Raw genomic sequence first — 27,696 nt, 5'->3', positions numbered from 1 at the left:
TAGATGGTCCCCCCCCCAGGTACCCCAGCATCGAGCCCCCAGCCCCCAGAGAAATCATCTCTAAGTGGATGTGTATGATGAATTTAATTCCCCCTTCTCCATCTCACAAAGGTTTCTCACATTTTTGTACAAAAACCCAGACTTCCTTTCCCCCTCCCTGCCCACCCCAACACAAAAAGTTAATAGTTTAATAAATAATAATATGCTCCTGCCCAGGCCCAGAGGGGTGGGGGTCAGGGAGACCCTGTGGCCAGACTTATTAGAGACCCACGAATCTGGGAGCCAAGTTCCCTCCTCCTCATGGACCCTGGAGTCCACTTGCCTCCCACCACCCCTGTTAAATAAATAAGTATAAATAAGGCACAGATGCCCCTCTGCCCAGGTCTCCGGGACGGATCCTGGAGGGATCGTCTCTAACTAGGAGAGAATGGAGTGGGGGGGGGGTGGAAATCCTCTGACCGCCACAACTCCATCCCAAAATAAATAAATAAATAAGATCTGGCTTTGAATGGCGCTGGTGGCTCTGGGCGGAGGGTCACAGCCGAGTCTTCAGCAGCAGCAGGCCCCGCACGGCCCAGTCGAGCGTCAGCTGCAGCCCCCCCAGGATGGCATGGGCCGCCCGGATGCCCCCCCAGGCTGAGGCCGGGGGTGCCAGGGGGGGTGCCGGAGGGTCTGGGGGTACCTGGGGCAGGGCCAGGCGGGACATCTGCCAGGAGAGAACAGAGGGCTAGCGTCAGGCCAGGGGTGCAGCAGGGTGTCCAAGTAGGGGGAGGCGTTTGAGGCCTGTGCTGAACCAGGGTTGGAGGAGGGCCAGGGGGCCTCTTTCTACAGCGTCTCGGGGCTGGAAGCTGGGGTGTCAAGGGAGAGAGTCCTGCAGGATGCTGAGTTCAGAAGTTTGAGGATGGGGTTCCAGAGTCAAGTTCAGGGGGCTGGGGTGGGTCTGTAAGGTCAGGGCTGGGATCCTGGGGCTGAGGTCTTAGATGTGAGGTCTCTGGGATCAAGCTCAGACACTCATGGATGAGGGCTGGGGCCTCCAGTCTGGGGTCTCAGAGCTGAGAATCAGAGTCTGAGTTCCAGGGCCTTTGGGCTCATGTCCAGGAACTGAGGACTGAAGTCTTACCACCTCAGGGTCTTGGGTCTGGGGTTTAGAAAGGCAGGGTCTTGGGGTCTTAAGGGGTCACAACCTAGGTCTGAGCTCTTGGGGACTCAGGGCTCAAGGTCTGCGGTCTTCTTGTTGGAGACCTCAGGATCTAGGTCCTTGGGGTCTGGGGCTTGCAGAGGAGGGTCTCCAGGCTGGTTTTGAGTCAGAGATCATCCTTATAGGATCTAGGGTCTTAAGGTGTCAGGATCTCAGGGGCAGGGGTGTGTGTGTGGGGGGGGGGGGCGGGTCTCAGGGTCTGGAGGTTCAGAATTCCCTGGGCTTGGTTGGGGTCTGGAATCTTCCTGTCTTGGGGCCAAGGTCTCCAGGTCTTGGGATGAGGGTTTGGACTCTCAAATCTTAGGACTTCAGAGTGGGAGACTCGGAGTCACAAGATCATGGGGTCTGAGTCTCCAGGTGAGAGTTTAGAGTTTCCAGGCAGGACTTCGGAGTCCAGGGGCTCAGGGACACAGAGGGAGGGTCTCAGAGTGGGCCTGGAGTCTGGGGCCTCAGGGACAGGGAGGGTCTCAGTGGGCCTGGAGTCTGGGGCCTCGGGGACACAGAGAGAGGGTCTCAGAGTGCCCTGGAGTCCAGGGCCTCAGGGACACAGAGAGAGGGTCTCAGAGTGGGCCTAGAGTCCGGGGGCTCAGGGCCAGGTCATCGTACCAGGAGCTGCAGCCGGCGCAGCAGCCGGTCCAGCCGGGCCTGCAGGGTGCCCAGCTCGGGCTCCAGGGTCCGCAGGGAAGGGCCTCCTGAACGTCGCAGCCACTGCACATGCCTCAGGTAGGAGAACAGGTCTGCCCGCAGCCGAGTCAACACTCCCGGGAGCTGGGGGCCCGGCGGGGGGCGGGGGGGGGGGGGCGTCAAGGAGCGCCTGGCAAGCGCCCACACCAGCCCCCAACCCCCTGCACCCGCTTCACTGGCCCACTCCCGCCCTTACCTGCAGCGCTCCCAGCGCCCCCGCACTCATGGCCAAGGTGGGGAGCGAATCCAGGCTGTGGTCTCCGTCAGCTGGGAATTTGTCTCTCTTGGGGGGAAAAGAGGCCGTGAGAGGGACCCAGACCAGCTCCAGGGGGTCCTTCCTCCCCCACCACACGCCCCTGACCCCCTTTCCCCCCCTGTCTCGGCCACCCTGGTAGCCCAGAAGCCCTCCGGGTCTCGGTCCTGGCCCCTGCCCGTCCCCTGCAGGCTGTCCTACCAGCTGTGCGGCCAGCTGCCGAGTGTCCGCCAGGAGGGAGCGGGTCAGGAGGACGGCGCTGTCCAGCTCAGCGCGAGGGTCCGGGGAGGCCCGCGGCGGGGCGGGCGGCGGCCCCGGGGCAGCAGCTCTATCGGGCCACAGGCTCAGGGCGGCCAGGACCAGGCAGCAAACACCTGGGGAGGTGGAGAGGTCCGGGGAGAGGGCAGCGGCTCAGCCCCGACCGGGGGTCTGAGGGAGGAGGGGCTGGAGTGCGGGTCCTGGGTCCCCGGGCGGAGCACCCAGGGCTCTGCGCAGGGCCTGGGCGGGTTTCCCTCTCCCTCCCCGGCTCGGGCTGCCCCGCCCGTCGGAGCAGACGCGGCCCCGGGGCGGGTAGACGGGCCGGGCGTCTCCCGTCCGCCCCCGGACGCCGGAATCCGGGCCCCGGGGCGGGGCACGGTCGGGGGAGACGCACAGGCCAGGACCTGCCCCCCTCACGGGGCTCGGGAGCCCGAGCCGGACCGAGAGCAGGGGAAAGAGACCCGGGGGAGATGGAGACGCCGGAGGAGCCCCCGCGGGGGCCGACCTGAGCGGGCAGCAGAGTCGGGGATGCCCCGCGGCGCACCTGGGCGGCGGGCGGCGGGGAGGCGGGCGCGCGGAGCGCGCACGCGGCGGGCGGAGAGGGCGCCGGGACTAGGTGCGCAGGGGGCCCGGGCCGCCGCCTCCCATCCCCCCCACCCCGCCCACCCCGCCTGCCGGCCAATCAGCGCCCCTCGGGCCGCTCCGCTCCAGCGGCACGCCCCCGGTCCGCCCCCCGGGCCCTCCCTGCCCGCGGTCCGTCGGTCTGTCCGCGTTCGTCTGGCTCTCCTGTTTCTGTCTGCGCCCCTGCGTCTCCCTCTCTCCTCCCCTTGGCTGGGTGCGGTGGGGGGTGGGGGGTCCGCTCTGACCTCCTGGGGCCCTCTGCCTCAGTTTCTCTCCTGGAGCCTGACGGTTGGGGTCCCCGGGTGTCCGGGGCCCTCTGACGCCCTGGGGGTCCCGGGCCCTTCGGGCTCAGCCCCTGGCGTTTGTCTGTCTGTCCGTGGGCCTCGCATCTCTGTCTCTTCGCCTGGCGCTGTCCCGTCGGGGTCTTCGCGTCCCTGACCCGGCCTCGCACCCCTCCCGCTGCCCGTCCCTTGCCCAGGCCCCCTGCGCGCCCCGAAGGCCCTGCTCGCTGCGTCCCCGCCTCCCCATCGCTGCCTCGCGCTCCTCCGGCGCTCTGTCTGCTCCCCACCCTTCCAGCGACGGTCCCTCCCTCCGCTGTCCCTCCCCGTCCACCCCCCCCAACTCCCCGCTCCAGGAACTTGAACCAACTTACTGTTCATGTCCCCACAGGGCAGGGATTCCCCAGGGCAGGGGGCAGGGGGCTGGGGGCCTTTAACCCTTCCCTGTCCGCTGCCGTGGGAGCCCTGGGGGTCAGCTGGGCCTCGGCCTGGGGAGGGGAGGCATGTGCGTGTGAGCAGAGAGGGCCGCGGCAGTGAGGGAGTGTGCACGCCTGGGGGGTTATATAGGGGGCCGAGGCGGGCGGGCGGGGGGCAGGCGGCAGGGGAGGGCGGCCTGACACATCCTGACTCACCCTCCCTGCCTGCCTTTTCCATTCAGACGGAGCCGGCTGCCTCGCAGGGCTCACGCCGCCGCCGCTCTCGGAGGAGGGCACGGAAGGAAAAGTTGGAAAAGTTGAAAAGGGAAAGGGGGGGGTGGTCGGAGAGGGGCTGGTGAGGTCATTGGCGTCCCCTCCCTCCACCTCCTCGGCCGGCCGCCGGGGCAGACACACTCTGTTGAGAACGGGGCCTGGCTGCAGGGCGGGGGGGCCCGGGTGGACCGTGGCTGGCAGAGAGATGGGGAGACGGGGAGCTGAAGATGGGGGCTGGAGGTGCGAGCGCAGAGACACTTTTAGGAACAGAGAGGGAGGGGGCTGCAGAGACCCAGACCCAGGCAAGGAGGTCCAGACACACAGAGAGATGGGCCGCAAGACAGCGATGGAGCGTCTGAGATGCAGAGAGAGATACACAGAGATCTCCCCAGAGAGACAGAGACAGCCAGAGAAAACCAGCGGAGAGAGGTGAGGTCCAGGAAGCAACACAAAGATAGCAGGAGAGATTTGGAGAGACCCTCCCCCCAAAAAGGAAAAGAGACAGAGACAGGTGTGTCCGAGAAAGGCGAGGCAGGGCAGCAGCAAACAGAGACACAGGCAGGGTGACAGAGATGCAGCCACCCCCAGGGGCCGAGGTCCCGAGAGAGGCAAGGGGTCAGCCATGGGGACCGACAGAGGGGGGCCATTCTCCCAGAGACACATGGGAACGTGGAGGGAGAGGACCAGAGGCAGAGACAGGGAGCAGGGGCGAGAGACACCCAGCAGGTGTGGGACCTCGGACACGTGGCTTCACCTCGCTGTGCCTCAGTTGCTCTGTCTGTGAAATGGGGACACCCCAGGCACCCTCCCCAAACACCTGCGCAGGAGACAGTGAGTTCACTCCTGTAAAGTCACAGTCAACTCTCGGTCGATGTGAACCATTGCCATTCTCACGGGTGATGTTTTATTAACATATCCAGGGAGACAGATACAAAGATGTGGCCCCTAGGGAGATGGAGATGGGGAGACAGGGAGAGCGCTGGGGGTGGGCAGGGATGGGGAGAATATGTGCAGAGAGGCGGAGAAGCGCACAGGGGCTGGAGCCGGAGGGGGACACAGATTCCAGGGGACAGCGGTGCCAATACAGACGCACATATACCGGGGAGACCAGGGGTACGGAGCAGAGGCGGCTCCCGGGGTTCATGGCAGGACGAGTGAGGGACCCAGGCAGGAGCCCAGGCCCCCAGGAGCAGCCCCTAGGATTAAGGTAGCAAAGGAGGATGGAGGAACGTGAGCCGTCAAAAGGTGACCAGGACTTTCGAAGGTCTCCCTGCAGAGCACCCCCCGCCACGCTGTCCCCAGACTGTGCTAAGCGGCTGCCAGGGAGACCCTTGGGATGGATGGAGGCTGGAGGCCCCCCTCCCATACCCCACCACTTGGGGGGCGACTGCTGAGGCCCCCGGGGAGGTGAGGTCACAGCCCCCCACGGTGGGACATGACCTCATCGCCTCAGGTGAGAGCTCGCTCTGCCTCTCTCAGTCTGCCTGGCCACCCCTGCCAGGGCCCCCCAGGGGCCCTCCCCAGCCCCCGAGAGCGCTGGGACCCAGGCCTCTGACCACTGGGTCTCCGCCCCTCAGGGGGCCTGTTTCCGGCTGAGTCAGCGTGGGGGGCCCGAGGCTGCGTCAGTGAGGGGAGAACTGACGTAGCCCCCCCCAGACTGGCGGGGCCAGCCAAGGTGACTCAGGCCACCAGCCTGGGGGATGGCCTGGCCCGAGGGGGTGTGGGGGCCTGGGCCTGGGGCCAGCCTGTCGGAGGGCAGCCCCTCCACTGACAGGGGGCAGGGCAGGGGAGGTGCCAGCCCCCACCCGCTGCTTCAGCCGAGGATCACAAGAATGCCCCCCCAGCCTCCTCCCTCTCTCACGGGGGTCCAGACCCCCAGCCTCCACCTCCTCCTTCATGTCCAGGAGCCCAGTTCCCAACCCCCTCCTCCCGCAGACCCAGGTGTCGTTCAGGCGGGAAACCTTCGTTTCTCGAAAGACGGAGAGACCCTGTGGGCATGCTACAATCTGGGGAGTGCAGTCCAGAGTCCGGGTACGGGTCAGCGGCCCACGCCCAGCGCCAGCCCCCTCCTCGGCCCCCACCTTGAGGGCGTGGGAGTCATCTCCCCACTCAGGGTAGGGGGCGGGCTGCAGGGGGCTGGTGGGAGTTCTCAGGTCTCCCGGGTCTTCCCCGAAGGTGGGGACACTTGGGCCACTTCTGCAGAGAGGCAGAGACAGACCTCAGGGAAAGACACGGTGGAGATCACAATGACAGGAGATGACAGTGACAAAGGGAGACGGGACCACACTGAGGCACCAGAGAGAAAGAGATGCAAACAAACAAAACGTTGGAACCCACAGAGACACAGAGAGACAAGCTCAGGGACTTAGAGGCAAACACGGGGAGAGGCCCAGAGGGGATTCGGGCGCTGAGGGGTGGTCACAGACGCGGGGGGTGGGGGGGATGCCGCTGGGAGATGACGGGCCCCAGGGGGTCCTTGCTCATGGGCTGGCCCCCGGCTGAGGTGGAGCTGGCCAGCGTGAGGTCAGCAGGTCCGAGGCTGTGTGTGTCCGTCTGTCTGTCCCTGGGGGGTCCTGTCTGGCCTCTGGGGGGTGACGGGGCAGGCGGGCCGCAGAGGCAGCCCAAACCTGTCATTAGCGGTGAGGGCCATGACGGTGGGCCCCCCCAGCCCCAAGCCGCGGTCCAGGGCCCGCGGCCCCGCCCCCCACCCCCTCCTTGATCCCTGAGGAATCCCGGGAATTGGGAAGTGGGTCCAGATGATGTTGACACAGGAAATGGTCAGCAGCTGCTGGGCCTCAGCCCCGCAACCCCTCTGACCCCCACCCCCGGCCCCCTGCCGAGCCCCTCTGACCTGTGTCATCTCTGACGAAGGCAACCCCAGCCCCACTCAGCACCCACCAGGATGTTTACAGGAGGTGGGGAGGCCGGGAGGCAGCCTCACAGGGCTTCTGGGGAGGGGGCTCTGGACTCCTGGTCAGCTGCCCTCAGACCTCGGCCCTGCCCCCTGCACCCTCAGACTGAGTCAGGACCCCCCGGGCCACCTCTGTCAGACCTGAGTCAGGACCCCCGGCCCCCCCTCCTCAGACCCAGGGGCCCAGGACCCCAGCTCCTCCTCCTCAGACCTGGGGGTCCAGGCCCCCATCCCCTCCTCCCTCAGACCTAGGGTTCCAGACCCCACACCTCCTCAGATCCGGGGGTCCAGGACCCCAGCTCCTCCTCCCTTAGACCCAGGGATCCAGACCCCCAGCCCCTCTTCCCTCAGGAACACAGGGGTCCAGACCCCACATCTTCTCCTCAGACCCAGGGATCCAGACCCCCAGCCCCTCTTCCCTCAGGAACACAGGGGTCCAGACCCCATGCCTCCCCATTCAGACTCCGGGTCTGGACACTCCAAGGGCAATGAGCCCCATCCTCACTGGCTGGAAGCTGAGCGCAGGTTCAGGGGAGAACTCAGGATCAGTTCCCAACCCAGTCCCCAGGTTGGCCTCCTCCCCTACCACTGGGGAACCAGACCAGAAGCCTGGGGACCCCAGTTGGGTGTGTTTCCCCGTTTGCGGGTGCAGAAACTGAGATGCGCTAGACGGGGCTCCTTTCCTATGACCCCCCCCCCCCGCCCCACCAACCAGGCTTCAGAGCTCTTGGGTCCTGGGGGTCCCAGCCCTCTGGTTGGTTACACATTCCCCATCGGGGGCCTGGGTGCCCTTGGGACCGGGGGGTGCCTGAGCAGGAGCTATGTGGCCTGACCCCCATTTTCCTCATCACCCTCCTAGGTCTGGTTGCTCGGGAGCCTCCCTAACAATGGGGCTCAGTGAGGTCCTCTGGGCCTCAGGCCCCCCACCCCTGGTTGCTAGGGAGGCCCTCCCCCTGGCAACCAGGTCTGAGGAGCTTTGGGGCCCCCTGGACCTTCCCCTCAGGCATCAGTTTACTAAGCAGAGGGAGGCCTTGGCAAGAGGTCTCGGGGTGCCCACTCTTGGGGTCCCCTGGTTGGCAAAGGGGAGATGACTTAGACTCCCCCTTGCTTTGCACCCGGTTGTTGAGAGGGCTCTTCTAACACCAGGGCCCCATCCCACCCCAAGGCCCCTTCCACCTGGTTGCTAAGGAGGCAACTCCCTAGCAACCAGGCATGACCAGGCCAGTGTGACCCCCCCCCCTTTTTTTGCTTCCCCACTGCTGAGGGGGCTCCCTAGCAACAGAACTTAGAACTTTAGGGGTCAGGCAGGGAGGTGGGCGGGGCCAAGCCGGTTGCTGGGGTGATGGCCTTCAAGGTCTCTCCCCACAGAGGCCCCAGAAGGCTGGGGAGGCAACATGGTCGGCTCTGGGATCCCAGCTTTGGGTCTCCTCCTGCTCATGCAGGGCTCAGCAGGTGAGGGCGCTGGCGAGAGGGTCGGAGGGCGGAGCCGGGGGCCTCCTCAGCCTCCAGTCTCCCCACACGGCTCTTTCTTTCACAGACGGGAATGGAATCCAGGGATTCTTCTATCCATGGAGTGAGCAGTGGAGGACACCCGGGGTCCCCCCGGGGACAGAGAACCCAGACTAGACCCCCGGGTCTGAGGGAGGGGGGACTGGGGGTCTGAGGGAGGAGGGGCTGGGGGTCTGAGGGAGGAGGGGCTGGGGCCTGGACTCTGGCTCTAATAGAATAGGGGCTGGGGACCCGGGCTGGAGTGGGCTCTGGGCAGGCGGCCTCGGGCCCGGCCGTGGGCTCCGTGAGGACGCTGCCCCTCGTGATGGGTCCCCAGGTTGTGAAGGAGACGTGTGGGACCGGGAGAGTTGCGGGGGCCAGGCGGCAATCGAGAACCCCAATCTCTGCCTGCGTCTCCGATGCTGCTACCGCGACGGGGTCTGCTACCACCAGCGTCCGGATGGTGCGCGGGGAGCCGGGGCCCCGGGGTGGGGGCTGGCGGCAGGGAGCCCTGGGTCTCACCGCCCCCGCTCTGTGCAGAGAACATGCGGCGGAAGCACATGTGGGCGCTGGGCTGGACGTGCGGAGGCCTCCTCTTCCTCATCACCAGCATCTGCCTGTTCTGGCGAGTGGGGCTCGGGAAGCGGGCGGGCGCCCCTGACCCGGGCGTGGGGGCAGGGGGACGGCGCGGCTGACGGTGTCCCCTCCCCGCCAGGTGGGCCAGGCGACACGACATGCTGCGGCTGCCCTGGTTCCTGAAGGGCAAGTGCGACCTGTCCAGGACGGTCTCTTTGTTGTCCAAGGACCGGACTCCGAGCGAAAAGAAGACGCCCTCTGTCGGCAGCATCCCCCCCGCCGCGCCCACGGAGGGGGCCCTGGATGTCTCGGGGGGCACCGAGGGGGAGGGGACGGAAGGGGGCGAAGAAACGGAAGGGGGGGACGAAGATGATTAGGGGCGCCCCCTGGAGGGGCCCCTCAATACAGACGTAGCACAGAGATGCTCGGTCTCTTTTATGAGAAGCATGAAGCAGGGGGGCGCAGTGCTGGGAATGTGTGTGTGTATGTGTGTGTTTTGGGGGGGTCTTGGGCTGACGGGGGTGGGGGCCTGGGCTGAGATCACAGGGGATGCGAGGGGACAGGCGTTTGGAATGAGAGAGGCCCAGAGTAAGTGCGGAGGATCTGAGCTGAGAGGTACTTGAGCTAACGGGCACCCTGAGTTTGAGTGTAGGTCCCGGGCTGTAATCAGCGGGGGTCTAGACTGAGGGGGTGGGGATGAGTAGGGGTGGCCTCAGCTGAGACTCCAGCTGGGCTTGGGGGGGTGGGATTCACGGGCAACCGAGCCCCTCATCTGTCCTTCTGCCACTGTCTGACAGTCTCTGCTGCCCACCCGCCGGCCTGTGGGATCCTGCGGCCCTTGGGCCAGCAGCCGCTCGCCCTGCTTTCCACCGACGCTGGACGACTGCAGGCCTCGGCCTCGGGACAGAAACCTTCCCGGAAGCTCCTTACGGTTGAAGACTCATCCTGCCCGGCCCCCTTCCTCCCCTCTTCCTTTCTTAGGAGACAGAGCCCACACCAGCCTACCCTCCACACGTGTTTTGTGTTTTCCCCAATAAATATCTTGCAGTCTTTGTCCCTCGTCTACCTCTCCGGGGACCCAAACTAACCGAGGACACTGGGCTGCAGGAGGTCTGGATGGGGGGTTGGGACTGGGCTTGAGATTCTGGCCTCCCTGCCCGACACCCCCCCGCCCCCGACTCCCTGCCCCTGGCTCCTGTGCCCCCTCCACAAGGGGGCAGCCTGGACAGCTGGGCTCCTAGGGCCCCTTCCCCTACTCCAGCAGTGTCCCTCCCCAGACAGACATGCAGTGCTGGGAGGCAGAGCCGTTTATCTGGGGCAGGAGAGATGGGAGACAGGCAGGCATATCCTGGTGGCCAGGGGCTGCTGGGGGTGGCAGCACGTCTCCATCGGGCGCTCACAGCTGGGGCCACGCGTTCATCTGCAGAAGGGAGGGTGGCGTTAGTGGCAGCTCAGGACCCCTGCATCCCAGGTCCACCACGCACGGCCAGGGGCCCCTTCCTCCTGCTTTGGCCCCTCACAACGGACTCTCACACTTGCTCATTCAGGGCTCCTCCGTTCTTCACAGCCTGCTGTGCAGCAGCAACTGCGCCTTTAACGCAGTGGACCCCAGGGGTACAGGGTGGGGGATGAGAGGCAGGCAGAGGCCGAGAGAGGGAGAGAGAGAAGTCGAGGGGACCACAGAGGCACAATGATACAAAGGGACACGGGAGATGGACTGTGACAGACACAGGGACACAGAGAGACAGAGAGGTGGAGACAGAGAAGATTACACGGGGGAGAAACGACACGGGCTGGTGCTGTGCATCTCAACGTGTTTTGGTCCCAGAGGCAGAGAGGAGCGCCTCGAGGCCCACCCACAGTCCCTCTGTTCAGCTTCCAGTTCTCTGTCTTTTGGGTGCTGGAGCCACCTCGCCCTGCCCGTGGTAAGAGTCCTGTCTTTGGACAGGCCCGTTCTCCTTCTCAGAGGGGCCTAGAGTCTGATCAGCTTGGCCAGTTTCTGGCAAGTGGTTCTGGCAGCAGAGGCCCGCCACAGCTGGCTTAGACTTCTGGGCAAGGTAAACTGTTTCCAGGGGGTAATGTTAACCACTGCTGGTTATTTCTGCATGGTATGTCAAATTGTGTGTTAGCTCATGCTTTGTCTATGCAAACATTTTGTTCGTCTTCAACTGTTTCCTCATCTGAACCACAGAACGTAGCATATGATCTGGGTGACTAGTCTCGAAATTCTCTCACACACACACAAAAGGTATATAACTAGCATCCTTCTGGTTGAGAGGAGGAAAGTTAATTCATCACCAGTAGAGAATGTCTTAGGACACGGATTTAATTCGTTTATGGAACCCCTCATTTGGGAAACTGGTTCGGTCATCCACCCATTGTTCCACTTACTTATTCACCTACCAACCAATCCTTTCATCTGTCCTCTCATCTGTCTGCCTACCCATCTGACCCAAATCCATTCAACTATCCATCCACCTAACTGCCATCAATCAGTCCCACTGTACTGGGAATTCCCTGGAGGTCCAGAGGTTAGGACTCAGCACTTTCACTGCCGTGGACCTGGGTTCAGTCCCTGGTCAGGAAGTTTAAATCCGACAAGCCACACAGTGCAGCCAAAAGCAAAATACCAAAACCCCCACTGTATCCATCCATCCACCCACCTATCCATCAACCAATTCATCCATCCATCCATCCATCACTCATCTATCCATCCACCCACCCACCCACCCAATCATCAGCCTCTGACTTCCTGAGTTCACTCTTAGCTGGAGAATGCTAAGAACAAAGACACCAGAGACCCAGATCTTACCCTCTAAGGTCTCCCTCTTGGGTATGAGAGACAGTATCAGTACACACACACACACACACACACAACACATGGCAGTACAGACAATAAAAGAGGGTAACTCAGACCATGAGAAGACCCAGAAAAAGGCACTGAAATCGGAGTAGGATCATAAAAGACATCTGGTAAACTCTCTGTGCAGAGTGAAGACTACAAGTGCGCCTGATGAAGGTAAAGGCGTGGACAGAGGCCAATGGTGTGAGACATCCCGACCATGATGGACAGGGGTGGGGGGAAGGGCTGTCATCATCACTGCAGAGAAGGCAGGAGAGTGGGCGACACACACAGTGAGCGGCTTGGATTCAACCAGAGGGCAGCAGGGAGCCACAGCAGGTCTCTGCACTCTGGAGAGTACAACAACTAGCCCCCCTTGGGCAAGAGGTGGCACCTTTTGGGGACCTCAGTGTCCTCCCTGGGATGTTACGGTAATACTAGTGACCTCAGAGACTGTTACACTGGGACGACTGGATGGGAAATGAGACTGGGTGTGCCTGGAGACTGGAGACACTGGGACCAATATCCCCAAATATCCAAGGAGCCGATAGTGACTCTCCGGCCCTCATGGCTGAGGTGTGTGTTTAGTCGTTCAAGTCATGTGCGATTCTTTGCAACCCCATGGACTGTATGTAGCCCACCAGGCTCCTCCGTCCATGAATTCTCCAAGCAGGAATTCTGGAGTGGGCGGCTAGGCCCTTCTCCAGGGGATCTTACTGATCCAGGGATCGAACCCACGCCTCCTGCACTGCAGGTAGACTCTTCACCATTTGAGCGACCTGGAAATTCCCACGTCTGGGGACGGGCTCTCATTTGTCTCTCTTGGCCTACACTCACGCGTACTGTCTCTGGGTCTTCGTCCTCTGGTCTCTGCGTTCTTCGCTTCTCTCCCTCCCGATCTTGACCTCTACCTGTCTCTCTTCCCCGCGTGTCCCTGTCCCCGTCTCTCCACCTCCCTGTCCCTTTGACGTCTCTCCCCTCGTCCCCGCCCCGCCCCGCCTCCCCACCCCTCACCTCGGGCTCACTCGGTGCCCGCTCCCGCCGCCCCGGGCCCGGCCTCCAGCGAGGCGAGCTGCAGGCGCACGCGGCGGGAACCGGCGGCGGGCGGCGGGGGCGTGCGGGCGGCGCGGCGCGCTCCCCGGGAGCCGGGCGCGGCGCGCCGGCCGGCGGCGGAGGAAGCCGGCGCCGACCAGCGGCGGGAGAGCTTCCGCGCGAGGCGGGCGAGCGCCGAGGGCCTCAGGCCGTAGTCGCGCTCGAGCTCCTGGCGCGAGATCTCGATGTTGCCGGTGTACCAGAGGATCCAGCCGAGCAGGCTCAGGAAGACGAGCAGCGCGCCCGTGTAGATAAGCAGGTCGCCGAAGTCGCGGCCGCGCACCTGCAGCTGCGCGAACACGCCGGTCAGCAACGCCGCCATGCCCGCCACGTCCAGCGCCACGGCCAGCAGCAGCGCCATCCGACAGCGGCCCAGGCCGGACACCAGCCCCGGCGCGCCCGCCGCCGGGGACGGTGCACCGCTCGGCGGGGGCCCGGGCGAGGTGCACACGGCCGGCGCCGCCGCCATGGCTGGCTCTGACCCGCGGAGAGCGCGTTCCGCGTTCCGGGTGCGGCCCGGGGCGGGGTTAGGGTTCTGCGCCAGGTATGCCCGGCGCTCTCCTGATCACCTGGGCTGGGCCGGGTGTGGAAGGGCCCGGCCTGGGGGCGCCCTGGCCCTCAGGAGCCGATGCTGGGGCCGGCTGGGCGCACAGGTTAGTGTGGCCCGGGCCCCCTGTGCCCCCAAGGAGTCTGAAGCCGCACGTGGTCCAAATTCAGGACTTTGTGATGGCGGCACCGTAAGGCGCGGGGGGAGCCCTGGCGTTGTTGCTCTGCCTGCCTCCCGCGCCTCCTGGGCAGTGGGCCCCGCGGTGGAGACACGTGGGGTCAAAAAACAAGGATCAGACAACGCCCTGGATCCCCAGGAGGAAGCAGAGGATCAGCAAGTCAGGGCGCCTTAAGGGATGGAAGTGGGCACTTATTGCCTGCCTGCCGAGGTCGCCTGTGTGGTCCAGAGAGAATGATCCCAAAGACAGAACTGTGGATCCGACTCACAGGAACTCTGTCGCCACCATCAGATTTAGAGCACGCCACTGGAAGGAGCAAGGCAAACCCCAACGTCCCTGTTTCCTCAGATTTCTCCTGGGGCCTCGGGACTGTCGGGACTCATTAGGGGCAAATCCAAGGGCAAGGAGATGGACAAAGTCTCTGCCCTCGAGGAGTTCCTGGACATAATCACGAGTTGTCCTGATGGAGGTGACATAAGGCCCTGTCGTTCCTTCTGTTCACTTGGGAGTCTCGCCAGGCTGCGACAGAGATGTATCAGGCGAGGTTCTTTCCCCTTAAGGAGGACCCTGACAAGAGAAAAGAAAAGTTGCATAAAGTGTAACGGCCGTGAACGGTGCTGGTGGGAATGGGGCGCCAGGCCGCAAGGTACAGGGAAGAGGGGGAACGGGAATGGAAGCTCTAAGAGAACCAGAGGTTTCGCAGGCAAATCTCCTCTCCTCCAACACAACTCGCCCTTAGAGGAAATCCACGTCCCCCCAGGGTGGCGGACTGCGAAAAAGTTCGGTCCAACTTCTCTCTAGACTCACAGGGTTCAGGCGTTGAAGAGGGGCCGGGGGAGGGCGAATTGAGAGAAGGGGCTCCCGGGGATAGCCGAAGCTTTCCGAAGGTGGCCGAATGGAGACCGAGTGTTTCCGAAGCGATCCGAAGTGGGCATGGGGGCAAGAGGACGGAAGGTGGCCCTCCTTCCGAAGGGCGTTTCCGGAGAGTTCCGAAGATGTTCGAGCGGGCCTGCTGCCTTCGTCGGGAATAGCCGACGGTCTACGAAGAAGCTGGAGGCCCTTGAAGTTCCTGGAACTAGGGTTAAATAGTTCACGCACTCACAGGTTCATTTATCAGACAGATGTGTAGTGAGCACCCATACTGTGCCAAGCATTGGGTGGCCATGTTGGAAAGAAGCCTCTGAGGAAGGGGACTTGGGGGCCTCTGGAGCGATACCCGTTCGGAAATCCGGCCGTGGAGTTCCTAGGACACGTGAAGGGCCCTCCCTAGCGGAAGGCTTCCGAAGGGCCCCGAACGGTTGGCGACTGGCTGGCGGAAATAACCGAACGTTGACGAGCTGCCTCGGAGACGGGGGTAGCCGACCGCACGCGCGTGTCCAGACAGGAAGCGGAAATGCGTGTCGATATTAAAGGCGTCGCCCCGCCCCCGGCGTGCCTCTTTCCGTCTCCGGCCGCCGCACCGAGAGGAGGTGAGTGGAGGCTTCTTCCTCTTCCCGCGTGCCTATCTCTCGCGCCCGCGGCCTGTGTTTGTGCCCCGGCCTGGTCGCTCTCACCGCGCCCCTCGCGTTCTTGGCTGCTCTTCGGCGCTGCCGCCTTAGGTCTCTGTGGTTTCTCATCGCCTTGTCCCCTGTAGTGAGTCTCGGCCGTCTGAGTTTAGCCCCGCCGCCTTAGGCCGCTCAGCCCCACCTGGCAGACTTCTAGGCGCCCTCGGCCCACGTGGTGCCCCCCCCCCCATTCCCGGCGACGACCCAGAACACCCCTTCTCTGTGGTCAGGTTTCTGCCTGCTGCTCCCCTGACGTTTCCCGTGCCCCTTTCCCCGCAGTCGACGCCATGTCCGCGCATCTGCAATGGATGGTCGTGCGGAACTGCTCCAGCTTCTTGATCAAGAGGAACAAGCAGACGTACAGCACCGTAAGTGGGACCCGGACGCCTCGGTCGGAGGGAGGGGCCTGCACTATCTCCTCACGGCCGCGATTCGTTCCTGTTCCCAGGAGCCGAATAACCTGAAAGCGCGCAACTCCTTTCGCTACAATGGGCTCATTCACCGCAAGACCGTGGGTGTGGAGCCGGCGGCGGACGGCAAAGGGGTCGTGGTGGTGATGAAGCGGAGATCCGGTGAGCCTTTACCCTGGCTGGGCCCAGGCAACTGACCCCCATCCGGGGCAGGGGGCTGTGGCTTTTCAGTGTCGGTGCTTGTGCTGTTGAATCAGGATTCCTGGGCTCGAGGTGTTTGCTTGGGAGCCTACCAGTTACACGAGCTCATCATCTGAAAAGCGGAGAAATTTATAGGACTGGAGTCAGGACTACAAAATTGCCGCTGTTTGATGTTGTTTTAAGAATAAATTCTTGAAGCACCCCAGGTGGAGGTGGGCGTTAGTCTCTCCACAAGTGGGGAAACGGAGGCAAACAGATGAGGGACCGACCTTTAATTCCCACATGTGGAAAGTGAAGCTTCTGAAGCAGTAGTTAGACTCGAGTTGTGGCTAGGGAGCTCAGAAGGAGGTCTCAGCATCCCATCCCACCCCCCCATAAACTGGTTTCCCCCACAGACTTGCTCTTTAGACTCTTAGAGGGGTCAAGGGGAAGAGGGGTTTCTGGATAACAGCTGAGTTAGTGTATCACACCTTCAACACTTGTTTTTTAATGGGCACTGGGTTTTATGAGATAGGAACGAGCTTTTCCAGGTCCCTGATTGATTTCTCTGTGGGTTCTGACTTCTGTGTCCTGTTCATTGACAGCACCGACCACAGCTGCTGCCTTGTGGGTCTCACAGGGACGAGGGTTAGCCTCTCTTCCCAAGAGTGCAGTCCCGGGGCAGCCAGTTGGTTATGCTGTTAGGCTTCCCAGATTCCCACACTCTTGAGAACCCTGTTCTCGGGTGCTGGGTCCCAAAACCCTTGCTTTGTCTTGTTGGATTGTTGGTGGCTCTTTCTGGGCTGTCAGAAACTGGGTTGACCTGAGGGGGTAATGTGGGCTCCCTTCTGGGGTCAGCGAAGGCTAACATCAAACCTCCAGTGTGGTACGGGGTCCTGGGCTTCTTGGGGGCACCCAGAAGCATAGGATGCAGCCAGGACCCCATCAGCTCTGAGGCACAGTAAAGGGAGGATTTCATTTCCATCCTGCCTGGGCAGTAGAGAGCAGACTCCAGCTGTGTGCAGGTGAGGGGCGGATGCTCTGCACACCCAGACACACACAGACACACACACACACACACGCACACACGCACACTGCCCTTCCTCCAGTCCCTCCTGTGGGTCCAGATCACCCCTCATTGTTAGGGGCCAGGCCTCAGAGCTCAGCCTTTTGGACTTTGTTGCCCAGACTGTGGTCGCTTGGGCCTGGGAGGGTGTGGACGTGAGAGGAGCAGAGCTGCTTTCTGGGGAGCACTCACTGCCTGGCCCGTGCGGCGCCAAGTGCCCGCCTCAGTTGGGCTGAGACGACTGCTGTGCACACGCGACCTCGCACGTGAGACTCCACCTTTGTCCAGTGAGCTGAGCAGTGTTGTCTCCGGGCTGGGGTAGGGAGGAGACACCTGTATCGGTGCAGGGCCTGGCCTGTGGTCGTCCCTATGAATGTGCCCTACGTGGAGCTGGGAGACGAGGCAGCCTCCTGCACTCACACGGTCCAGGCACTCGGTGTCTCTGGGTGGGATTCTGCCCTCACAACAGGTGTGGGCACCGACGTTCCAGACCCTCCCACTGACCCTTGGGGCCCCCCTTCCCGTCCCCTGCCAGGCCAGCGCAAGCCAGCCACTTCCTACGTGCGGACCACCATCAACAAGAACGCCCGGGCCACCCTCAGCAGCATCCGGCACATGATCCGGAAGAACAAGTACCGCCCGGATTTGCGCATGGTGAGCAGGGCTGGACCGACGAGGTGGGCGGGGGCCCGGGGCAACTGAGAGGGGTGGTCCTCTCCGGACTGTGGAGCAGGACCTGCGCTCTGGGAACACAAGGTGGGGGGCACAAGCTCCCAGGGGAAGTGACCTGAGCCTGCCTTGCCTACAGGCTGCCATCCGCAGAGCCAGCGCCATCCTGCGCAGCCAGAAGCCTGTGATGGTGAAGAGGAAGCCGAGCCGCCCCACCAAGAGCTCCTGAGCCTCTGGCCTCCCCTCCCCAGAGCAATAAAGCTGTCAGCCACCGCCTCCACCTGAGTCTTCCGTGCAGACACGAGTCTGTCCCTGCTCCTGTCTGTTCCCCAGGGACTACCGGCACCACACAGGTTCCTCAGCATCTTGGGTCTGAAGGGCCAGCTCCAGGCAGGGGGCTTGAGTCCGTGGCCCAGCGTTTCTGCCTGTCTGCCACATTCAAACACTCGGGAGACAGGAATTGCACATGAAGTAAAACCTAGAATCATCACAACACCACACACTGCCAGTGCATGCTGAAACTTCAGGATAAACATAATGTGGAAGTTTCTGGTCTCCAAATAGTCTGTCTCCTGAGGGGTGGGCATCTGGATGGAGGCTCAGTGCACCTCCTGTTTGGGTAGCTCTGTGGCCTGTGAAGGTGACGTGTGTGCTGTCTGGGACCCTGGCTGTGGACTGGAAGCCCCGGTGGGAGCTGTGGTGGGGAGGAGAGGTGCAGACTGACCCTGCCCTCAGCTGAGGGTCCTGGGCAGCTCACAGTCTCCCAGGGGACCCTGCAGGTTTGAACTGAGGATCTTGGGACTTAGTGGTGGGCAGGGCCCACTCATGCCTTGGCCTTTGGTTCTGGGCCAAGTGCCCATCTGGGAAGGGAGCTTGCCTTTGGGGGCACCAGGTAGCTCCTGAGTCCAGGACCCTGTGGGGCCCTGTCCCCAGTGGCAGAGGGGAAGGCAGTCTGCAACGGCCACATCCTTGCATAGCCTCTTGGCTAGGAACCTACCTGGCCAGCCATCTGCCTCCTGCTGCATTGGGAGTGAGCCCTCCGGCCCTACAACCCTGACCTCATCTGCTGCCTCATTGCAGATGTCTGTCCCTCCACGCCTAGCCCCCCTCAGCTCTCCCCACTCCACTCTGCGGCAGAGCCTGCCTCCAGCCCTTGTCCAGGTGCACAGCTGTCTCTAGGGTCTCTCTTCGCTGGGTCTGAAGTTGGGTTTGCTGCTGGCTTCCTGGTGTCTGTTACAACCAGGATGTAGGCACCGCCGCTGGGTGCCTCCCTGGCTCCTTCCAGCTTAGTTTCTAGCTGTGTGGCCTTGGGCAAGTGAGTGCCCCTCTCTGTGCCTCTTAGAATTAAGGAGGTTAATGAATGCCTGGGGGACAGCCTACATATGTGAGTGCGGTAATTAGGTGTTAGTAACGAGATCGACCTGTGGCATGTATATATGTGTGTACACAAAAGTATACGCAGATACTTGTGGAGTGGCTGTCTTCCAGACACCCCATGAAGCAGATATCCCCACCTTATAGATGTAGAAAGTGAGGCTCAGATGAGTAAAGGTTACCCACATCATGGCTCCTGGTATGTTCCCAACGTATTTACTGTGTGCCAGCCATCCTGCCTTCGTGAGGACCCTGCCCCCCAGCTCTGCTCTGGGATCAGGAGCTCCAGCTTTCCTCAGCGGATGTGATCAGGAACCCTTCCTGCCGAACCTTCCTCCCCAGGTCTGTTCTCAACCCTGGTTGGGCAGTGTCTGTAGTTGCGGTGGAACTTCGGTGACTTAACATCTGCTCAGAGCTCTCCCACAGTTCCGGTCCCACTCCACGGAGAGGCAGCCCTTGGCTGTAGCCCGCCCCCCCGCCGGCCACCTCTCACCGAGCCCCTTGCTGTCCTCTGGGAGGTGCTTGCCTACACTGAGCCTTGGTCCCGGGAACGCCCACCCCAGTGAGTGTTTAGCCCAGCACCCCAGCAGGCCAGAGGCATGCAGCCATGGGCGTCTGCTGTGCCGTGTGGCAGCTGGTGGTCAGCTGGGGGTCTCCTTGTCTGCCCTGGATCCCTGCTGCTCTGGGCGCTCAGCACACATGCAGTCCAGCTGGGCAGATACACATCTGGCAAAAATGCTGGATGCCGTGACAAAGGGAAAATCTGGAAAGCAGCAAGAGAAAAGCAACTCATGAGGGAGGGCCAGACTGACTGCTGGCTTAGTGGGGACCGTGGGGCCAGGGTGGGGAGAGCGGAAGACAAGTGCCCAGAGACGCCCCCCTACCCCCCCCCAACACCCCTCTCTGTGCCAAGCTGCCTGGGTGCCAGTTCTGTGCCGTGGCACTAGTCTCTCGGCCTTGGTTTCCCTCTACATGAAATGAGTTCCTTTTGTGTCTGATTCCTTGGGGCTCTGAGAAGCAGAGATCTTGGTTCTGTGTGCTGCGTCGTGTCCAGTGGTAACCTAGGGAACATTTGCAGAGTTGAGTGTAGGGCACGCCCTTGGCAGCTGCCCCACACAGGGTCACTCAGCAGTGGAAACCTGCTGTTGAGGGAGGGGCTGGCCTTGATTGAATTTCCGTCTGCATGGTAACCTCAGGGCTCCACCACTCCTAGGCTGTGCAGCCTTGGGCTGGTTGCTTGACCTCTCGTGCCTATGACACGTCTACTTCGGTAGACCTTACATTCTAGGGTTGTTGAGGTTAAATGTGCAAAGAGCTTGTAACATGGCCTGCTGGGACAAGTCCGCAGATCTCCCTTGCATGTATGAATGGGTGCAATTTATCTTGAGCAGATGGACTCAGAACGAACACAAACATCTCTGTGTCAACAGCTACTTGCACACAAAACGATGCTTGGGTTTTTCAGAGCACTCTGAGGACGAATCCATGTGGTCATGCCTGCTGCTCCCAGTCTTCGTGAGTTATGTGAATATCCTTGTGCCCTCTGCTGCATTTCCTCCAGGCTGTCTCTACCCTGTCCAGGAATTTTAAAAATTTACTTTTGTTACTTTTGTAGTCATCTGCTGGAATAAAACCTATTCTTTAAAGTCTTCTGTTATGAAAATAACGTGTGCATGTGGTTTGGAGACATGCAAGAGCCCAGGAGCCCAGTTGGGGACCCAACCATGCCACGTGGCATGTGGGATCTTAGTTCCCTGACCAGGTATCGAACCCATGCCCCCTGTAGAGGAAGCATGGGGTCCTCACCACTGGAGAGCCAGGAAGTCCTCGTGCCCCTTGGCCAGGCTCTCACAGCCAAACCAGCACATTGATTTCAGCAACTTCGCATTTATGGAGGAGACGCAGCCAGGAGGCACCCTGTCCTGTCTTCACAATTTCTGTGTAAATCCAAAACTGTTGTTAAGTCTATTAAAGATGACTAAGTGTTCACCTCTCAGGTTGAGAAAAATCCAAGTTGGATAAAAATCAGTGCTGGTGAGGCTGTGGGCAGGGGTTGGGTAGGGGGTGGACACAGGTTGCTGGCGGTGTCAAGTGGTACAAACCCACGGGGAACGAGTTGGCAGTATCTGTACAGAGTTGCACATGGATGTACCCTCTGGCACAGGAATGTCACAGAAAAGGGTGACTCTGCAGACTTCTTGTGTGCCCCGGGCTCCATGCACCGAGGTAATTTCTTCCAGTGTTGTTGGTTTCTTTGCCATACATTGGGGTGCGACTGAGGGCATGGAAGGGCTGGGTGCTATAGGACAGCCAGCCAGACATGCTAAGTCAAAAAGCCCAGGTGTGACATGCTGTGTGCAGGTCACTGGCAGGTATACACAAACGAGACAGTGGACGTGCGAGCACAGGTGTTAGGGGACTTGCCCTGCTGGTCCAGCGATTAGGACTCTGCGCTTTCACTGCCAAGGGCGCGGGTTCACTCTCTGGCCGAGGAACTAAGATCCCACAAGCCGTGTGGTATGGCCAAAATTATAAATAATAAAAAACATATGCTTAAATTTGGGGGGCTTTCCTGGTGGCCCAGTAGTAAAGAACCCACCTACAAATGCAGGAAATGCGGTTTCGATTCCTGGGTTAGGAAGATCCCTGGAGAAATGGCAACCCACTCCGGTATTCTTGCCTGGAAAATCCCATGGACAGAAGAGTCTGGTGGGCTACAGTCCATGGCGTCACAGAGTTGGACATGAATTAGTGACTAAACAACATGCTTAAATTTGCTTGCATTCCCATAGAATTTCCTCAGAAAAATACAAGAGAACCCATTGACACTGGTTGTCCCTGATTAGGGAGTTGGGTGTTGGGGAGATGGGAGTTTGAGGGAGCCGTTCTAGTGAAACTTCATTATCTTTAAAATTTTTTAAAAGTCAAGACGTTGCATTTTGAATGGGTACCATGCACACGGTATTCCAGGCTCTTCTTTCTTGGGACAGTGTTTGCAGGCTAATGTCACCTTCTGGTTAAATTTGAAAAGAGAAACGGTAGCATATTTTATACAGTGTTGGCACGTTGCTCTTTCTTACGTAATATGTTTTGGAGATTGGTCCATCTCTCATAATGCGCTCCTTCATGTCTTTTGGTGTGTTTTGTCTTTTTTAAAAATTAAATTGGAGGCTAGTTACAATATTGTAGTGGTTTTTGCCATACATCGACATGAATCAGCCATGGGCGCACGTGTTCCCCATCCAGAACCCTGCTTCCACTTCCCTCCCTCCATGTTCTTAAAATCCTGAAATACAGCAGATGCACAGAAAACCACACATTGACACATTTATGTTTTGCTCCTGGGCTCCTTGCTGGTTAGGGGTAACCAGTATCCTGAGCCTTAGGGAAACAATTTTCTTGCTCTCAAACACAGCGTGACCACCGTGGTATGTGTGTTTAGCAGCAGAGCTTGGTTTTGATGGTTCTGGAACTGCATGCGATGGCGTTAGGACTGTGGATCTACTGAACCTTGCTTGTTTGGCTGATGGCAAGCTTTTCCACGCTGCTGTGAGTGATGGCCCACTGCTCTTGTTGCTCCTCAACTGTATCCAGGTGTTTATACTGCTTGCAATCTGGGACAAACGTGGCTTTGCAGCTCGTGGTGTGTGTGCAAGAGTGCTGAGTAATGACATACTCGTGCTTCCGGCCTTTCCACCCTGTCTCCACGTGACTTATTTCCCGCTCCTGCACCGTGGACTGGCAGAGCATCCCTGGCTCTGCACTTGGCACTGCCAAGTCTAGCGGGGTCAGCTCGGGGTTCCCATCACTTGTGATGGTGTGAACCTTCGTCTGTTTGCCTGGTCGTCGCTGAGATTCCCCCTTTTGTGACGTATTTGTGCAAGAGATTTTGCTTTCACATTTTTACTGACCTGTAGGGGCTCTTCACAAATTTAGATTTGTCCTTTCCGTTGTATGTCTTGTTAACTATCATCTTTCCCACTGAACAGAATTCCTTGTTTTAAATTACATGAAATTCTGAGATGTACTTTACAGAGTACAATACACCAATTTTAAATATACACATGTTCACATAATTATGCAGCCATGCATAATTATGCAGCCATGTGAGCCCCACCGTAACCGATCTGGAACGTGCTCATCACCAAGGTTCCGTGTCCTTGATCCTCCCTGATCCCAGCCAGCCAGGGATCTGCTTTTGGCTGCCGTCTAGAATTTCACGGAAGTGGAACCAAATATTTTGTACTTGTATGTGGCTTTACTCAGCGTTTTGTGTACTCAAGTCAGCTCCCTGCTGTCCCTTCACACTTCTCCAGGCTTTGCGGCCTCGCCCTGGCCCTCCACAGCCACCCACAGGTGCAGTGACTGCCACTCTGCCCTCCTGCAGATGAGGAAACTGGGCGGGGAAGAGGGCCATGCCCCAGACCCACCCCCCTTCCCACCCGGACAAGCTCCTGCAGTCAAGTTCTCCCCCAGGGCTTATCAAACAGCTGCATCTAATCAACTAGGCCCTGCCAAAGGGCCAGGTCAGCCACAAAAGGGGAGCGTGGGGTGAGGACCCTGGCAGATTGCAGCTGAGGACAGCCCCAGGCCCACAACCCAGGAATGCGAAGCCTGGAGAAAGGAGCGGGCCTAGTCAGCTTCACTTGAGACCTGAGCAGCGACCCGCCCACCACGAGACCAGTGTCATGAGGCCTGGCAAGAGAGTCAGAGGCCCCCGGGAGCACGCTCTGCAGCCAGAGCTGGACCAAGAACCCAGGGCAGGGCAGACAAATGGGGCCCGCACCCGCCGCCTGGCCAGACCCCACCAGTCCGCTGTGCCCGTTTCAAGACGAGGTCAGGAGTGATCGGGACCAGGCCCCACCGACCACTGCACCCAAGACGGGCCAGGGTGCCGCTGCTCACAGCCCAGGCGGTGGAGGTGCAGAGCTGCTTTTCCAACTTTATTTAGAAAAACAAATCCAGGTCCCAGTGCCCTCGTGCCCTCCCCCACCCCAGCCATAATTTAAATAACTTAGAGACAGAGTCGGGTCAGGTAAGAAGGGAGGGGAGAGAGCCCACTACAGGCGCCGCAGTGCCCGCTTCTTGTCCGTCTTTTTCTTGGCTGCCAGCTTCTTGTCGCGCTCGCCCGCGTGCTTCTTGGCCATGGGCCCCTCAGCCCCTGCTGGGCCCCCAGGGGCTGTGGGGTCAGCAGTGGAGGCCGCCGCCCCACTGGCAGTGGCCCGGCCGGGCTCGGGCCTCCCACCGCTGGGCCCGCCGGCGCCGCCGTGGATCTCAGTGAGCAGGCGCGCGCGGGCTGCGTACTCCTCATAGTTCTCCAACAGCAGGCGGCCCGCCTCCTCGTTGAGGGCCGACTCGGGGTTGGGGTGGATCAGCAGGCACTTGATGGTCTGTGGGGAGAGGGCCGGGGTCAGGGGCCCGCCCCCCAGCCTCTCAGATCCCACACTGCCTCGCCTGCGGTGCTCTGGCCTGGCAGACCACACTCACCACCCGGTGGGCACGCGGGTACTCAGTGAGCTCACCCGCAGTCTCTCTGGGAGCCCCTACCAACACTCCAGGGAGAGGAGGAACAGGTCTGGGGTCAGTTTATCCTGGTGTTCAACCCTCCCCGTGCCCTGCAGGAAACCCCAACTCCCTGTCCTCCCTACTGTTTGCCCCAGGGGCTCATTAGAAATTCAGCTTTTTAAAAAACTTTTACCTTGTGAGGCAGGTGGGGAGAGGCACCAGGTGACCTCCATGCTCTAAGGGGCCCACAGGGACCCTGGGGCCCCACCTGGGGGGCGGGCGGGCATGGCTCTCCAAGGGGCAGGCCTGTGGCGGGAGGGGCAGCAGCTCCCCAGCGCCCACCCACTAAGCGTGGAACACCCCAGCAGGGACAATTAAAGACGTCCTGGGGTGGCACAGAGCCACTCCTGAGTGAGAAACAGCCGGATTATAGCGCTGATGGTTGCACTAGCTGTTCGGTGTCGGAAAGGCTCTCCAACCAGACGCTCGGCCCACACCTGCCAGAAAACTATCCCCACACAAATCCCTCGCCCGCCCCGTGGCAGAGCTCCCTGGGCGCTGCCTACCCTTCTACAAAAGCTGGAAACCTGGACTCTCATGTGGAGGCCCCCACCACTTCAGCATTGATTGTTTTAAAGAGGAACAAGGCTCTGTGGCTTGGACGTGACTGGGCCGGCCAGAAGGCAGTCAGGGTGCAGCAGAACTCACCAGAAGCACGTGCCGGATGCCCAGCTCAGCGGTCCAGTCCCTCTTGAGCACATTGACGCAGATCTCGCCATTGGCGCCCACATTCGGGTGGAATATCTTCGTCAGGAAGTAGCCCTTGGGTGGGGAGGCCGGAAAGTCCTTCCCCAGCAGGAGTTTCATGCGGAAGAGGCCTCCGGCATACGGGTCCCCTCTGGAATGCAAGGAGGGGACGCATCAGGAGGCTCAGGTCTTCCAGGCACCCCCAAAACCCAGCCTCCCCAGTCTATCGGTGAGGCAAGTGCCCCTCTTGTTTCCTTCCTCAGACTGGGAACTCTTGAGAGAACAGGGCTAGGTTCCCAGGGGCCTGCAGACCACCCCCGCCCCCAACCCGCCACCCCCCAGCTCAGAGCTAACCCAACTGGTGGTCCCCACCCACGGAGGCTCCTCAGTCCCCACTGAAGCCACAGCACACCATTCCCAAGTGGCACAGACATATATGCCCCCTCAGTCCCCCAGAAAAACATCTGTTTGGAAGTCTCTCAGGCAAGACTCAGGACAGTTCTGTACACTCCAAGGTCTCCCTGCTGCAGCAAACAGCCCTCTCATTCACCCTCCTGATCAGGTAAAAAACCCATGGGAGCCATTCCCAGGGCTGTTCTTGGTGCTCCAGACCCCACGTCCAACCCATCCAGTTCCCCCCATAAATCTGAGCCCCCTCTCAAGTCCAGCAGAACCACTTCGCTCACCTGATGGATGTCAGCCTCCAGCCTGCAACCCCACCCAAAGCCCCACTGAAGTCACAGTGAAGTCCTGCTTTAAACCCAAGGGCTTCCTTTCTAAACTCTTTGAAGAGACCTACAGACCCTAAAAGATCTGTTTCCTGTAAGCTTCACCAGCCCTTTATTTTCTGTTCTTATAAAATATCTAATACACCCCAAGACTGCCAAAGGCCTTTTGGGATCCTCACCTCCTGCCGAGCCCGCATCAGGATGGGGTGAATCACCTTCTCACCATCTCAGAAAGCCTTCCCTGACCCTCTGCCCACAAACCTGATTCCAGACTAAGTCTTTTCATTACATGCTCTTCATTTAAATCGTAAAAATTCAATAACCTAAATGTAGTGCACGTGAAGTGACATGCTAAACCAACCTACAAGATCAAACAATTGCCTGTAGTGGTTTGGTTATTATCTCCCCCAAGCCTGTATCTGGCTTATTCTCTGCTTGGTCCCCAGAGCCCCAGACAGTGCCGACAGGAAGGAATCTGAGATGGTCCAACCCGCCCTCCGGGCCTTTGCTGACACTTCTCCCCACCTGGAATCCTCCTCCCAATCCCATGGAACTCCTACCCAACTTCAGGATGGAGGAAACACCCAAAGCCAAGCTAAGGACCCATTACATGCTCTCTTGGCCCCCAGAGTTTTTTCTCACCAACATTTAATGGGGAGACAGTACAAAATTATTTGTCACTCCCACTGTCCAGCCCTGCACACCAGGAACACATGTAACAGGTGTGCCTGTCCTGCCCACCCTTGCGTCCCCAGGGTCTGGCAATTCACTTAAGAGTGGGAGCCTCCTATCCTGGCTCTAGGGTGACTAGGACTAGGAAGCGCACTCCTCCTTGTCGTTCCCACACTCACCAGGGCCCTCAATGGTGACCTGCAGGTCGGTAAGGTCCTCCTCGTTGGGAAAGACCTTGATGCCATCAGGTGGGTCAGCGGTCAGCGTCGTCACCTCCTTGTACACCAGGCGGATGATGTGGGGGGGCAGGTTCTCCACGTTGGAGTTCTAAGTATGGAGACAAGCGGGTGAGCCACGGGCAGAGCCAGGGCGTGGAGCCTCCTGCAGGATCCCGGGCTGTCAATCAATCACCCCGAGCTCCCGGAACCCCCAACCCAGGAAGCTTCAGGCGACAGTCCCAGGATAACCCACTAGAAATGGGGCGCATCTCCGAGCTCCTGCGGACGACTCCACCTCCCCCACAAGCCCCCGAAGCCTGTTCGTAGCTCCGTACAGGCTTCCCAATGATTCTAGGTAAGCCCCAGGCCTACCTAGGTCCCTTTCCCCCATCTAATCTTGTTAAGACCACCCTGGAAACCCCAGATCGGTCCTGGAGACGGCCGCAGAGTGTTGTTGTTCCCGGAAGACCCACAGGCCTGCCCAAAAGGCCGGAGCCCTCCCCGGGACTCGGCCGGGCCTTTCCCTCCGCCCCGCCTACAGGAAGGCCCCTGGGCCCAACTCGGGCTTCGGACATCCAGGTGAGCTCTCAACCCCTCAAACCGCCCGCGAGAGGGTCCTGAGACCACGCCTCTTCCTCTACGGGGGCGAGGAGGGGGGGTACCTCGCCCACCCTTCCCGGGCCTGGGCGCCGCACTCACCATGACTGCAGCCGGCCGGGGGCGGGTCCCCCCGACCCCCTTCCCGCGCTCTCCGGCCGCCTGCCGGGGCGGGGGGCCCAACTGCTGTCGCTGCGGCCCTAACGAGGCCCCGGCGGCCCCGCTCTGCTTCTCGCAGCCTCCGACGTCCGCCGCAAACCGTACAGCAGCTCCACCCGTCCCAGTGACCGGCCGCAGTAAGCCGGCCGCGCGCGCACGGGCACCCTTTTATATCCGCCTACAGGCCACGCCCCCTCAGGGGCCCCTCTCGC

General features: G+C 60.7%; 5 protein-coding genes across 6 annotated transcripts; 2 read left to right on the top strand and 3 right to left on the bottom strand.

The window, feature by feature from the left end:
• Positions 1–163: 163 nt before the first annotated feature.
• Positions 164–3,807, bottom strand: IL11 (interleukin 11). The gene is made up of 5 exons (XM_070387157.1): positions 3,667–3,807; positions 2,337–2,509; positions 2,079–2,165; positions 1,805–1,966; positions 164–706 (listed from the first exon to the last, which is right to left on the bottom strand). Exons 1-5 carry the CDS (start codon positions 3,671–3,673, stop codon positions 536–538), a joined length of 600 nt encoding a protein of 199 aa, XP_070243258.1. The 5' UTR covers positions 3,674–3,807; the 3' UTR covers positions 164–535.
• A 4,441-nt stretch (positions 3,808–8,248) lies between these two features.
• TMEM190 (transmembrane protein 190) lies at positions 8,249–10,008 on the top strand. Its single transcript, XM_005906128.2, has 5 exons — positions 8,249–8,344; positions 8,430–8,465; positions 8,718–8,843; positions 8,921–9,005; positions 9,096–10,008. The coding sequence occupies exons 1-5, from the start codon at positions 8,287–8,289 to the stop codon at positions 9,331–9,333; spliced, it is 543 nt and encodes a 180-aa protein (XP_005906190.1). The 5' UTR covers positions 8,249–8,286; the 3' UTR covers positions 9,334–10,008.
• A 240-nt stretch (positions 10,009–10,248) lies between these two features.
• Positions 10,249–14,958, bottom strand: TMEM238 (transmembrane protein 238). The gene is made up of 3 exons (XM_070387159.1): positions 14,423–14,958; positions 12,813–14,182; positions 10,249–10,376 (listed from the first exon to the last, which is right to left on the bottom strand). The coding sequence occupies exon 2, from the start codon at positions 13,357–13,359 to the stop codon at positions 12,820–12,822; it is 540 nt and encodes a 179-aa protein (XP_070243260.1). The 5' UTR covers positions 13,360–14,182; positions 14,423–14,958; the 3' UTR covers positions 10,249–10,376; positions 12,813–12,819.
• A 60-nt stretch (positions 14,959–15,018) lies between these two features.
• On the top strand, positions 15,019–17,761 carry RPL28 (ribosomal protein L28). Of its 2 annotated transcripts, none has more exons than XM_005906129.3 (5): positions 15,019–15,084; positions 15,439–15,527; positions 15,608–15,731; positions 17,351–17,469; positions 17,624–17,761. In XM_005906129.3, the coding sequence occupies exons 2-5, from the start codon at positions 15,447–15,449 to the stop codon at positions 17,711–17,713; spliced, it is 414 nt and encodes a 137-aa protein (XP_005906191.3). In that variant the 5' UTR covers positions 15,019–15,084; positions 15,439–15,446; the 3' UTR covers positions 17,714–17,761. The 2 variants fall into 2 exon arrangements, with proteins under 2 accessions (XP_005906191.3, XP_014337060.1); XM_014481574.2 differs by having other exon boundaries at positions 15,083–15,213.
• A 6,019-nt stretch (positions 17,762–23,780) lies between these two features.
• Positions 23,781–27,696, bottom strand: UBE2S (ubiquitin conjugating enzyme E2 S). Its single transcript, XM_070387156.1, has 4 exons — positions 27,428–27,696; positions 26,686–26,837; positions 25,072–25,261; positions 23,781–24,248 (listed from the first exon to the last, which is right to left on the bottom strand). The coding sequence occupies exons 1-4, from the start codon at positions 27,428–27,430 to the stop codon at positions 23,919–23,921; spliced, it is 675 nt and encodes a 224-aa protein (XP_070243257.1). The 5' UTR covers positions 27,431–27,696; the 3' UTR covers positions 23,781–23,918.

The sequence above is a fragment of the Bos mutus genome, chromosome 18 (assembly GCF_027580195.1).
Source record: "Bos mutus isolate GX-2022 chromosome 18, NWIPB_WYAK_1.1, whole genome shotgun sequence".
Lineage (NCBI taxonomy): Eukaryota > Metazoa > Chordata > Mammalia > Artiodactyla > Bovidae > Bos > Bos mutus.
The sequence above is the reverse complement of the archived record's forward strand: the minus strand, read 5'-3'. Positions and strand labels throughout refer to the sequence as shown.

Excerpts from the sequence above, each read along its gene's own strand:
- RPL28 (XM_005906129.3), top strand. The coding sequence starts at position 15,447 with ATGTCCGCGCATCTGCAATGGATGGTCGTGCGGAACTGCTCCAGCTTC. Across the intron at positions 15,528-15,607 it reads ACAAGCAGACGTACAGCACC|GAGCCGAATAACCTGAAAGC; the intron begins GTAAGTGGGACC and ends TCCTGTTCCCAG. Across the intron at positions 17,470-17,623 it reads ACCGCCCGGATTTGCGCATG|GCTGCCATCCGCAGAGCCAG; the intron begins GTGAGCAGGGCT and ends CCTTGCCTACAG.
- TMEM190 (XM_005906128.2), top strand. The coding sequence starts at position 8,287 with ATGGTCGGCTCTGGGATCCCAGCTTTGGGTCTCCTCCTGCTCATGCAG. Across the intron at positions 8,345-8,429 it reads GCTCATGCAGGGCTCAGCAG|ACGGGAATGGAATCCAGGGA; the intron begins GTGAGGGCGCTG and ends TTTCTTTCACAG. Across the intron at positions 9,006-9,095 it reads ACCAGCATCTGCCTGTTCTG|GTGGGCCAGGCGACACGACA; the intron begins GCGAGTGGGGCT and ends CCTCCCCGCCAG.
- TMEM238 (XM_070387159.1), bottom strand. The coding sequence starts at position 13,359 with ATGGCGGCGGCGCCGGCCGTGTGCACCTCGCCCGGGCCCCCGCCGAGC.
- IL11 (XM_070387157.1), bottom strand. Across the intron at positions 2,166-2,336 it reads GGCAGCTGGCCGCACAGCTG|AGAGACAAATTCCCAGCTGA; the intron begins GTAGGACAGCCT and ends TTTCCCCCCAAG. Across the intron at positions 707-1,804 it reads TGCGCCGGCTGCAGCTCCTG|ATGTCCCGCCTGGCCCTGCC; the intron begins GTACGATGACCT and ends CTCTCCTGGCAG.
- UBE2S (XM_070387156.1), bottom strand. Across the intron at positions 25,262-26,685 it reads ACCATTGAGGGCCCTGGTGA|AGGGGACCCGTATGCCGGAG; the intron begins GTGTGGGAACGA and ends CTTGCATTCCAG. Across the intron at positions 24,249-25,071 it reads GCATCCGGCACGTGCTTCTG|ACCATCAAGTGCCTGCTGAT; the intron begins GTGAGTTCTGCT and ends CTCTCCCCACAG.